This window comes from Leucopleurus acutus (assembly GCF_964270905.1).
Source record: "Leucopleurus acutus genome assembly, chromosome: 10".
Lineage (NCBI taxonomy): Eukaryota > Metazoa > Chordata > Mammalia > Artiodactyla > Delphinidae > Leucopleurus > Leucopleurus acutus.
This window is the reverse complement of record NC_139153.1, coordinates 95422598-95435933: the sequence shown is the minus strand read 5'-3', so window position 1 is coordinate 95435933 and position 13336 is coordinate 95422598. Positions and strand designations below refer to the sequence as shown.

Below are 13336 nucleotides of genomic sequence, written 5' to 3'. Positions count from 1 at the left end.
GAGAGGCAGGGCGGGGTGTGGCTCACCTCCAGGGTTTGGAGCCAGCAGACCTGGCAGTAATTTCTCCATGTATATCCTAAGGAGCTAATAGCAAATCTATTTCTGACGGTTGGCGGTTTCTGGTATGTGATCCCTGTTGTTAATGATCAGATCTCAACAGGTGTTTGTCAGTTGAATGAATTCATTCACTCTCACCTTTCCCTTCACTCTTCTTGATTTGGTGTTAGCCTGATTGTACCAGAGTCTTCATTTCTTGTGCCCCACAAGAAAGAGAAGACAGTGGCCGTGGCCAGTTCTCTGTCTTAATCCATTGCCTTCTACCGCTCATCATTTAAGTCATGACATTGACCCGCACTCACTTCTGCATTCTTTTCTCTACCAATCCTGTGACCTGATTTTACCTTTTTAGATATGTCTGCATCTGCCTTACATTTCACTTTTCTTCACCCTATTGCTCTCTCCAGTCCCATTGTCCTTTGTGACAAGTTCATAATCCATGGTTAGACAATACAACCTCCTGCTTTCTCTTTGAGATTTAAACCAACCATCTTTGTTCCATGTTAGCCAGGTGAACAACATCCCCTGCCCTAAACCTCATCGTGAAAAGGCACTGTTGCTATTCCAGGTTCTCCTGCCTGTCCGATCCTTACCTCCAGTCCAGTGGTTCTCTGAGTGTGGAACCCTGAGCAGCAAAAGCAGCTTTGGCGTCACGCAAGAAGACATGCACACTCTCAGTCCCATCCCCAAACCTACTGGGTCAGAAACTCTGGGGATGAGGCCCAGTCATCTGTGTTTACTGCCCTCCCGGAAATTGTGATGCCCACTGAAGTTTGAGAACCATTGCCTTAACCCATCTAGTCTCCTGCCTTCTCCCTTCCTCCTGTTCACACTTAATTCATTCTAGCAGGAAACGTTTTATGCTTGGAGGTAATTGCACCATTTTGAAAACCATTATTCCAGATAATTTTAGAAGACCATGTAAAACATCAAAATAATTTCCAGTACTCAGTGAGCTCTTTCTCGTTCATCACAGCAAGAGGTGGTGATGCTCTAGATAGATGAAAGCACAAATAGTCCGTAAGACTCATTTTATTCAGGAGGGTTAAGTTCTTCCTGGGGGGGAAACACAGTTTTTCTCATGATGCTGGTAAGCAGAGCTGGCAATAGTAAAAAGACATGGAGAGCCTAAACAGTCTTAGAGATGCAAACTATTTTATATAGAACGGGTAAACAGCAAGGTCCTACTGTGTAGCACAGGGAGCTATATTCAGTATCCTGTGACAAACCATAATGGAGAAGAGTATGTAAAAGGATGTGTATATATATATGTAAAAGTGAATCACTTTGCTGTACAGTAGAAATTAACACAGCATTGTCCATCAACTGTATGCCAATTAAATAAATAGTCTTCAGATGAATCAAACTTGGAATTACCAAGCATTAGGACTTCCCAGCTAATTCCTTAGGTTGGTGATGAGTATAAGGAGTCCATTACATTAATGCTTCTACTTTTGGGGACATTTGAAAATGTCATAAGAATTTTAAAATAACAGTTACTTCACAGTAGCAGCGTCATTTTATCTCCGTGTTATATGAATCCAGTTCAGATTTTAGCTTTGTCACTTCCCATCTTAGTTAGTCATAAATGATATTAATAATAAATTTGTACCTATTGCATGGTTTTAATTTATTTCTGCTAGATATGTATATACGTATATTTATGTAAGTAGGTAGGTCAATAGGTAAAACATGGTTATCAATGGAAATGTGGAGGAGATGACCAAAAGCTAAGAAATTTGTGTGCTCTGTATATTGCTGCTGTGTAAATCGACAAACCCTGTAGGAAAACAATTTCACAAGATCTAGGTATGTGTCACTAGACATTAAAATAGTAATACACATAAATTTCATTTACTGGAATCTCTCCTAAAGGGGGAGAATTCTAATTGCAGAAAAGATTTTATACAGGAAGGTAGTCAGCAGAGATTTCTGTTTTCATAATAGTATAAAACACTGGAAATCCCTTTGTGACCAACCACAGAGAGATAACTCAATAAACATGTATATTCATTCAGTATAATTTATTAAATGATAACTATACAAATTATAATGCTTATAAAAGTTTTAAAAAACAAAACACAGAATAAAATTTGTTACAACTATGGAAAATATTGAAAAACAAATTTTCTGTTAGGGTAGAGATATGATCAGTGTCTTATTTCTTCTTCTTTTCTCCTGTTTTCTTTTTTTTAATGAAAATGTGTATTTAGAAATTGTGACAGTGGAATTAGCAAGATTGTTTCCTCTCCGAAGTGGTTTGAGCCTTTGTGATTTAGTAGAGGCACTTTTAATCCATAGGGAGCTAAATTTTTTAAGAGTTAATCAGTCCCAAGAGGAGTGAGTAATATTGCTTCTCTGTTACCACCAAAACTTCTAGCACTAAGCTAACTGCCTTGATGAAACAGAGGTTCATAGAATCTAACGTAATGCAACTTCTGTTGTATCTTTTTTTCCCTAATGTTGCATCTATGGTACTTTTAACAGTTAAAATGTATAGCAATCATTCCATCACATCTTTGCCCCAAAGAAGCAGAACATGGCCAACAGCCCTGAAACCCCTTTCTCCTCTGGTTGTCTTATCCAAGACTGTTACTACACTTGGAACATCAAAAATCAAAGTGGTTTCCCAGAGATGTATTAAACCCAATGGCAGCTACATCATTATTCCACCAACTGGGAATTTGAAGTAGAGCTGCTTCCCACGGTGTTAGTTTGAACAAGCTAAACCAAAGCATGTTAAGAGGACCAGGGACCATCCGTTATGGGACGCTGATGCACTAACGCTCACACCCACAGCCCTTCCCATCCTGCGTACGCTCAGTTCAGCTGTGTACTTTCCATAGCATTGGCCTGAGAGTCTGCACTGCTCTTCTCTTATTAAGAAGTCGTCATATTGTTAATCACAATTATCGTGACTGCTATTACCATTTGAGACACATAAAAAAGCCAAGTGAAAAGAAGGGGAAAAAAACCCACAGTCTTCAAGAATCAGTGCTTTATATTGTCTGCTTCAGATGATTTTTTGGTGTCCATTATATATATATTTTTTCTATGTTTATAAAAAATTCAGATCAAATATCATATGTCCTTGAACCATATGCTATCTAAAGCCTGTTGTTTTGTAAATTGCTCTGTTGAACATACATTTCATCAGGCCAATTCTAATTGGGGGCAAAGGGGGTGGGCAGAGGAATCTTTTGCGGCCATATTATCACTGTGTATAAAATTAAAGCCTTGGGAGGAACAGAGCGAAAGGAAAGGATTATTTATCCAAGATTAACCTTGGAGTCATTTTACTGTTTTATTTCTACAAGCAAATTATCCATCTTCCCATTTTAAGGCAGGTAATTGCTTTGCTGGCTTCTGTGTTTCTACCGAAACATAACTTAGAGTCTTTCGTCTGGATATTTATTCGTCTGACTGGAATAGCTTTCAGTCCTCTTTAAAAATTAATTTGACTTTAATGTCTAGTTATCCAGGACTCCCCGGGGCTAGGATGAAATCACACTGGGGGAATTTTGATTTGACAAACAGCCCTTGTGCGGGAGCCTTTGATCCTCCACCATGGTGTTAACTAGCTGCCCCTCGTCTTGCTGAGCTTTGAGCAAGGTCAAAGTCTGCATCCCGCCTGGCAGGATCACTGGTGGGCACTGGGAGAATCCTGGCACCTCCCAGAGTCTTTGAGCTGCTGCAGCCCTTCAGCTGGAGCTTAGAGCCCTCCTAAACATTTAGAGAAATTGGATGTGCGCGGAGATAAAGAGAAGACAGGGTGAGTTTTTCCTGGGGCCTTGGTGTAGCGTGTCCTGGTGCTTGTTGAGTGCTTGAAGCCCTTTGCTCTTCGAAGTAGGAATTCCTGACCTGGTTTTCCAATCTCTGAGTCCTGCTCAGGTTTTCCAAGTTTTCAAAAAATTATGAAGAAAAATTTATTTTCATTTCCATTTAAAAAACACATAGAAAATATAGTAGATAATGATTTTTACAAATTTTTAAAAGTTGGAGTAGAGTTGATTTACGATATCATGTTAGTTTCAGGTGTGTACAGCACGGTGATTCAATTATACATATATATGTGTGTTTGTGTGTGCGTGTATATATATACACACACATATTCTTATATATGTGTGTACACATATATATGTGTACACACGTTTTTATATATGTATGTACACATATATACACACACACATATATATTCTTTTTCAGATTCTTTTCCCTTATAGGTTATTACAAAATATTGAGACTAGTTCCCTGTGCTATACAGTAGGTCCTTGTTGTCTATCTACTTTATATATGGTAGTGTGTATATCTAAATCCTAATTTATCCCTCCCCACCCCTTTCCCCTTTGGTAACCATAAGTTTATGTTCTGTGTCTGTGAGTCTCTGTAAATAAGTTCATTCATATCTTTTTTTTAGATTTCACATATAAGCAGTATCATATTTGTCTTTCTCTGTTTGACTTACTTCACTTAGTATGATAATCTCTAGGTCCATCCATGTTGCTGCAAATGGCATTATTTCATTCTTTTTTATGCTTGAGTAATATTGCATTGTATATATGTGCCATATCTTCTTTATCCATTCATCTGTCAGTAATTAGAAGAATGGAGAGAAAACAGGCATATGGCTGAAGATCACTGGAAATTGTCGCCCTGGTGGTTAGATGCCTTAAAAGCAAAAGAACAAGTGTAGACTTTCCATACTGGCCTTGATACAGATTGTTCAAAAGCATCTAGACTCATGTAGCAGGCTGTAAGTGTCACCCTTGCCTGGAAGGCAGGCGTGGTCTAACTCTGCGCTCTCCTCGCTCTGACAGACGGGGAGCTCTCCATATCGAATGAAGATGACTCCCTGGAAAACGGGCAGTCCCTGAGCTCCAGCCAGCTGTCTCTGCCCGCCCTGTCCGAGATGGAGCCAATCCCGATGCCCAGGGATCCCTGCTCATACGAGGTGCTCCAGCCTTCCGACATCATGGATGGGACAGGTAATGCCCCTGCTAGACATGGAACTGGTCCCCGGCATGCGGTGTTAGGGGGCTTCAGCCTGGCTGGACTTTGGCTTCTATCTTGAACCACCCTGAACATAAGGATCTCCTGGAAATGGGGATGAAAGTGACCAGTTAGTACGTGCTGAGTGTAAAAATATGGAGGATATGTCCATTTATTTTTCTACAGTCTTTAAAAACACTTTTATAACCTTAATCTCTTTAAAGAAGATATGTCTTGTTTTGTGATACTGATGATTTAAAATGTCTGTTTTCTAACCCTCGTTTCTGTTAAGGTAAAGCTAGAGAGTCCTGTGCTTCTGTAGGGCACCTGTCTAAGTCCACCTGGTCACAAGGCCCTGGTATTCCTTTGAATCCTAATCCCAATATACCAGTTAATAGTTATATCGATTTAGTAAATTGTGCCAATTTACTATATAAAATCAATTAATGTGTTAATCGTCTACAATTTACCGGTATCCTGCTGACAGATCATTTTGATGCCGTCTGTCACTCCCGCTTTGGTCCAAAGCCCTCTGAGTGGCCGGTCCTCACTCCCTCACAAGGTTTGCAGAGTGGTCCTCATTAGCCAGAAGACGGTACCCTCCCAACAGCCAGTAAGGAGAGGTCCTCGCTGTCAGGAGACAAGCCTGGGGGATGGGGCCTCTGGGAATATCTGGAGTCTGTGGAGGAGGCCACGGCCTCCCCCACACCGTGTGCAAAGTCTGCGTCACGGACCTCAGACGGGAGGCGAGCAGGATGGCGTTTCAGAGTCAGCGCCATGCTTCACTTTGGGACCCAGCGAGTCGCTGCTCCATCGGTGTGTCCAGCACTGATGATAACAGTGTCCCCTGAGACAGGGGAGAACCTGGTTCCCCTGAGGATTGTGTACAGGGCTTTGACTGCCGGAAACACTGCTACCCAGAGTGGGGAGAGGGAGGAGGGCCAGGGAGGCTTTCTTCCCGTAGCAGTGATGGGGGTGGGGGGGAGAGAGATGCATCTGAGTTGCATTTCCCTCCTCCTCCCCAGGCTGGGGAGATCGTTCCAGCTAAAGCAGTATATTGAGACTTCTTCCCAGCCTTCCTTGTGACATTGGGATCGGATGGATGTGATGGCTGTAGTGAGATCTGTCATCCCAGGGAAGTCGTAGGGTCTCATTCTGTCACTGGCTGGGTTGCCAGCACGGTAGGAGAGCCTGTGCTACCGCCCGTGACAGCTCTTAACTGGAGCCGGTCCTGGTCCCCCCGCCCTCCGCCCGCCCCACCATGGGGGAGAGGAAGAAGCAGGCCCGGGGCAGAGCAATGAGAAGTGGGCAGAATCAAAACCAGAAAACCATGCTTCTGGCGAGTGCAGGAGAAAGGAAGGTGGAAAATGAAAAGGGTGTTGAGTTGGAGCATCCTTCACCTTACCCAGGTGTATCGGAGCTGGCAGGAGCCCCTAAAACTGCAGAGCACCCCCGGATGCTGCTGCCCAGCTCTGATGGCCCCAAACCTGGAGGAGCAGCCGCTGCCCCAGGCATGTGGGGATCACCTGCCCAGTGTCAGCCTCTAGGCTGTCCTCAGACCCGGGGAGCAGGGACACAAGGAGACCCAGCAGGCAAAAACAAGACCCCGGAATGCATTCTCTCTTCCTTCCCAGCAAAGGGCAAACAGGCCAAAGGAAGATGCCGGCGTTTGGTGCTGGTGTGGTTCAGAGGGGGCTCCTGGTCCTTGATCCGCTACACCTGCCGTCTGTCGGTTGTCGCTGTGGTCCCATGAGTCACATTTTGGAGCACCCGTAGAATTTGCGTTACGAACACCAAGGTTGAAGGGGTGAAGCCGTGGATGGTTTGAGGAAGTGTCCTCTTCCTGCTTCTCCCTCTTCATCCTTCCAGCTCTCTCTGTTTTCTGTCTCTCCCTCCCGCTACTTCCCCACCCTCACCGTGGCTTTATTGGATTTCTGGCGTCCTCCCTTTAACACCCTACTTTGACAGCCTGGGGCAGTCGGTGCTCTGCTGTGTCGCTAACCCTGTCCTGTGTGCCCTCCGGCTTCTGCCGGCCGCACCTGCACTGCGTTTGTGTAATGTCGCTGTGTGTCATGTGGTTGTCCCCTCAGTGTCTGAAGAGAGTCCCTCTGCCAGTGAGTCTGGAGTCCTGCCCCAAGATCCTTCAGCCAAATCCGTCCTGCTCCTGCCCCCCAAAAAACCTGCTGCTTTCCCTGGAGACCATGCGGAGACCCCAGTGAAGCAGCTCTCTCTCCTCAAGCAGCCCCCTGCCCTGCCTCCCAAACCCAGTGCCAGGATTGCCAACCACTTAACAGGTGAGTCAAGATGTCTTCTGGGGACCCGCAGCCGTGCCTTCCCTTCAAGGGATCCTTTCTTGTGCTTTTTTTTCTTTTTCTCTGGGGCCCGATGCACCTCTTTGGTCAGGTCACTCTGTGGGACATTTGAGGGTTTCTGTGTGTGTCTTGGTACATGCCGTCGTGACCTGGGTTTGTGTGTTCGTGTCCAGAAGCATGCGATATGCACCTGCCAGTCGTAGGCTAAGAGGCTGCAGTCGTGTGCATTTGTAAACATGTACATTGGCGTTTATGTGGCTAAGTAAAGATTACTTGCCCATGTAGGTGAATTAGATTCACCATCAAAATCTTTGCAGAGATAACGAGTAGCGCCTGCTCCCTTCATAATGAGTTTGCCAAACTTTAAATTTTTTGTCTTTAAATAATTCGTCTGAAGCCCAGTGTATTTCTTCTATTAAAATTTATGTCTGTGCTGTTCTCTTTTGGGGGCGGGGGAGAAAAAGGCAAAGACAGTAATTTGCAGAGTATTGTGGGAAATACTTTTAGACAAGAGCAAGCTGAGGAATGTTGTCCTAAAATAACTTTTTAAAAATTGAAATATAGTTGATTTACAATATTGTGTTAGTTTCAGATATACAGCAAAGTGACTCAGTTATATATTTCTTTCAGATTATAATCGGGATTAACAGATACAAACTACTATCTGCAAAATAGATACATGACAAAGATTTACTGTATAGCACAGGGGACTATATTCAGTATCTTGTAATAACCTGAAATGATTTTATCTTTTCATTGTTCAAGTGTTATTTAACAAATGCACCCACAGTTATTAAATTGAGCATTTAGTGAAATTGCACTTCACGGCACATTAGCACACGAATCGGTCATGACTTTGTGATTTAAGGTTGTGGTGTAATCAGAGATTCAAGATTTCAGAGGAGTGTTTCTCCAACCTTGATAAAGATCCCACCTGACACTGATCGACTTACAATATGTTTGCTATTTTTATAAATAGTCTCTAATTGATCTCTATATACTTTTGTAAGATGGGATGGGGATGAAAGAATATTCACCTGTTTTATCATTAAAAACCTGAGGTTCAAGAAAATAAGTGACTTTTCCAGGGCTGGCAGGAATTCTGCAGTAGAGCCGCCGTTAGACCCTGTGTTTCCCAACTCCTAGTTCAGTGAATGTTGTTTCCACGGTGGCAGGATGTCTCTCACATGGCACTGAGTTTTATTAGGTTACAATTTAAATATAAGTTTGTGTCAAGCTCCTCTATCAATGTACACATCCATCCAAGTCAGGGTTTGTGGTTCAAAAGAGCAAATTTCCTTCAACACATTAGTAACACTTTAGTGCCCCCAAATTTAAATGCATAGAAAACCACAAAGGAAAAAAAGCCCTTGTAAGCCTCCCTCTAAGACATAACCACCGTCCATCTATCATTTATCTAATAAAAATCAAATACTGCTGTACATTTTCTTTTATCACCTGCTTTTTGCTCTCGGTGATGACTTATGAACTGGTTCTCATGTTAGTAAATATCCCACAACGTGATTTTGTTAGCTACGTGGCGGGGATCCCGATTGACATGATGGACCCCTTAAGAGGTTTCCATCTTCCTTATTGTAAAAAACGCAACATCTCAACAGTGTGCATGTATTTTTATAAGCATCTCTGAGTTTTTCCTCACTTACTCCTGGTATGAGAATTGCTAATTCTAATTCTAGAAGTCAATTACGTACGTTTTAAGGGCTGTGTACCTTTTAAGACTTAGATGCCAGATTTCCCTTGAGAAAGATTAAATGTTGAAAAACAAACTCCTGCATATAGTACCTATTTATTCAGCACATCTAACTCTAGGCAGAATACTGTGCTAGGTATCAAAGTGGGTACAAATACATGAGGGTTCAATGTATAAGTATATGATATATATATACGGATATGAATATATGTTTTAAATATCCAGAAATAGAGCCCCAGAATAACTACTGTTGGGTGTAATACTTGCGGTTCAGCACAATCTGATAGAAGGGTTCTAGGAGAGCCTGAAACTTGAGCTCACCCTTAAAGCATGAAGGACTTTTATAGAGAATGAGGAAAGCACATTCCAGAAAAGAAGACCTGCACAAAGGCTCAGAGGTGGCCATGCTTCGGGCCGGTGACAAGGAGGCTGAGCTGGGCTGGCGGGTCCGTCTTGGGGTATATTGAGAGAGAGCGTTCACCAGGTAGGGCATGTGAGGATTTAGATTTTATTCCCGTGGCACTGGAGAGCCTTTGGAGGTTTCTGAGCTGGGGAGTGGGTGGTATGATGAAAACTAGACTTTAAGGTATACTCCTGGGTCACTGTGTAGAATGAACAGGAAGAGGGGAAGGTTGAAGGCCCAACAGAGAAGCCGCCGAGACCTGCCCTGTGTCTCGTTCTCCGAAATCACTGGTTGAATTAAATCGAACAACCTGAGGCAGGGAGACACTTTAAGAGGCCGCTGCAGTTGTTGAAATAGAAACTCAAAGCACCTGACTGATGGCAGTGGGAAGAGAGGGAATGGACCAGTAGACAAGGCATTTTAAAAGAAGAATTGACAGCATTTTTTTAAACTAACATTAAATCTAATGTATCTAGTTACCTAATTAATAGACGCACGTGTCACCTTCAGCCATGAGCCCAGAACTTGGGTGGCCTGGTATCCGCAGGCCTCTCTTGCTCTGTCAGCCCAGTCTCTCCAGCTTCCGTTGTTCTTTCCCCGAGAGAGCGGGTTTTATCTGTTATCTGTACATCTCACCTCCATAGAGCTTGGGTCAAATGGATAAAAATACATAAAAGCCGATGGTCTTTACCATATTGTACCTGGTAGCCTCTTAAATATGCGGAAGGCAAGACAGGCACAGGGGTGTGTGGACTGCCAGTCTGGTGCTTCCCTTTTGGGTTTAAACTCCATTAGACTTGCTTCATTTTTGTAAGACAGCAATCAGTCATAATGAATCTGCCTCACCATGAGGCAGCCCCATTAACCCTGTTCTCTTACTCGTTAGAGGCACCTGGGCCATGTGAGCAGGAATTAATAAGCTGAGAATTCTAGAACTCTTAAGTTGAGAGTTTTAGCATGTTCTCAGTGTCCGTCGTTCTGTCGACATTTTTGAAAGGAAACAGACAACAACTTGAAAGGCACCGAGCATGGCTGGTAAAGAGTGACAGTGGTTACTGGTCCAGTAGATACTGGAGGAAGCGTGAGCCTGGGCGGAGGCTACCTCTGGGCGCACGAGCAGGGAAAGATATGCAGAAATAGCTCTGCTTTGGCATTTGCTTCCATTTGATCAGGAAAATCGTAATTAACTTGGAGACTATTTGCCTTATACGTTTTCTCTGTTCTTTAGCCGGATAGAGGGAAGCCCTCTTGCTCTCCCAAACTCCTCTTCTCTTGTTGTCATCTTCATCCTTCTTATCTCCAACGTCAGTATGCACAGCGGCCTGTATCACAGGGTCAGGAGTTGTTGGGTGTGAGCTTCCCTTCCGTTCCGGAAGGACAGTGCCCAGCAGAGCTGGTTGCATAACGAATATGATCTGAGATAATGATTCTCAAAACGCATCCTTCTTGGAATAATGGCTGACCCCAGAGGAGAAGGGGAGCGGAAGCAAAAAATACTGTCTCCTACTTTTCTAAGTCTCCATCAATCACCTCTCCAGCCGTCCTGGCTCCAGGAGTCAGATGTTAAACATTGCGTGAATAATCCAGCCCTTCTGCATAAGGTACCTGTGATTAGGTAGCCCACAAGTGCCGTTGGAAGGAAGGATAATCAACTTCTGTGACAGCTGAGCTTCACAGTCTGACAGTCACACTTGGGTAATAATGGCAGGTGCCATTTTTGGAGAAATTTACAACGTACCATTTAGTCCTATGAGGTAGATACTATTTTCTTTATTCCTTCCTTTTCACAGAGGAGGAAAATGAAATTCAGAGAAGTTAGATTACTCAGTCATGGTGACGTAGCTAGTAAGTCCAGAGACAGACTCTACCCATTTTGTTTTGCCCCAGAGCCCTCCTCTTAACTGTTAGTTTATACCATCTCTACTAAGATACCTATTCTTAAAATTCGTAACAACGGAATCTCTACTAAGAGATCTCCGTTGTGAGATGCTCTAACATCTCTACTAAGATACCTATTCTTGAAATTCGTAACAACGGAATCATTCGTTTTCTTTGGGTTTTGTTTATTTATTTTTTGTTTTGGTTTGCTTTTTTATTTTCTCTTTGGTTTTTAATCTGTTTAAGAAATTAGAAAATCTGCTTTGTTTGTATAACTCAAAGACCAAAAAACTGCCCAGCCTTTCGAAAATAAGTAACGTTCTTAAGGCACTCGATTATAAAGAGTTTCAAAGAACATGCTAGAAAGAGACAGTCTAAGAATCAAGAATGGGGCCGATCACATGGGAAGCACTTGACCACAGTTAGAAACCGACAGCTCAGCAAAGAAAGGGAACTCTTGCTGATCCTTAGAAACAAGTCCTTCTGCTAATGTGGACAGGCCCAGGGTATAGTTGCACTGTCTTTAGAACCTGAAACACAGGGAAGCTTACTGTATTATCAGAACTGGTTGATTGCTAGTTTCAACGTTATGAAGTATTTGCAACTGCAAATTTCCCTGCCAGACAGCAGCCATGCCCCGTGGTATTTTTTCAGCCCCAGCATGTGTCTAATGAGAATCCTCTATGCAGAGCTTGTCAAGGTAAAACCAGTATTTCTATTTAGAGCTGTCTCTCTAGTTTTGAGGACAGTGTCTACAGTGAGCTGTTCTATACCCACGTTCTGATCTGTAATTTCATTAGGTTTCTCTGTCCCCATTTCTCCTCAGTATATCCCACCCCACCCTCTTTGTTCTCCTCTTTCAGCTTCCTCTCCAACCCTCCAAAATCATCTAACTACTTTTGTCTCTGTCCTTGCCTTCCCTCCTGGTATTCTACTCAGAAAGTGCGAGAAAACTGATGATTAGACCATTGAGACCCTGGACCTCATCTGTGCTTTTAAACGGACAAAATGAATCGTAACCCAGAGGCCTCATAAAGAGGTTTAAGGTTCACAATCTCTCGATAACTGCTATTTTGAAGGAGTGGGAAATTTGCCTGAATTTACTGTTTATACCCATTTCTCCATAGTATTCCGGTCTCGATTTTCTTTTCTCAAAATGCAGAAATTCTTTTCTTAGTGCCTCTAAGGGCTATCTATGGATTAAAACATGATTAAAAGGATGCTTTCTGCTCTGACATCTATGATCAAGGCAAAGATTGCAACAAAATACCTTTCTTTTTTTGGAGCGCTGTTAGGTTGGAGATTTAATTCACTTGGCACGTTTCTTTTTGTGGTGAAAACACATAATATAAAATTTGCCACCGTAACCATTTTTAAATGTACAGTCAGTAATGTTATGTATAATCACATTGTGCAACGGATTTCCAGAACTTTTTCATCTTGCAAAATTGAAATTCTGCCTATTAAAAACACCCCTTTCTCTTTCATCTCCCCTTAGCCCCTGGGAACCTCCATTTTACTCCTTGTTCCTATGAATTTGACGGCTCTGGGTACCTCATATAAATGGCATCATACAGTGTTTGTCTTTTCGTGGCTGGCTTTTTTCCCCTAGCGTAACGTCCTTCAGGCTCACGCGTGTTGTGGCATGTGGCAGGATTTCCTTCCTTTGTAAGGCTGAATGGCACTTATATTTTGTGTATTTTTCGCACCATGAGCAAAGTGCTCTTCCAGCCCTGATATCATTTACAAAAAGTGTTTTCTTCTCAGAGTCGTAGGTGGTTGTAAGCTACGGAAAATGTTTAATGTGAAGACGTATAAACATGGTTCTAAAGAAATTCAAATAGTAAGAGATCAAATCCTTTGGGAGGAATCAGGAAAAGCATCATGGAGGAGGATGTATGTTTAAGACAGGCCATAAAGATAAGCAAAACTAGTAGGGATGTGGGTGAGGAGCTTTCCAGGAAGTGGGAAGCAGGGCTCACAGAG

At 42.9% G+C, this 13336-nt stretch overlaps 1 protein-coding gene across 1 annotated transcript in view; it reads left to right on the top strand.

Moving 5' to 3' along the window:
* The window catches only part of PHACTR1 (phosphatase and actin regulator 1), a gene marked incomplete at its 5' end in the record, with an annotated part of 535964 nt that overhangs the window by 452641 nt on the left and 69987 nt on the right, over positions 1 to 13336 (top strand). The window contains 2 exons of the mRNA XM_082848323.1: positions 4875 to 5042; positions 7137 to 7340. Of these exons, the coding sequence (XP_082704449.1) occupies positions 4875 to 5042; positions 7137 to 7340 (372 nt within the window). The remainder of the gene's footprint in view (positions 1 to 4874; positions 5043 to 7136; positions 7341 to 13336) is intronic.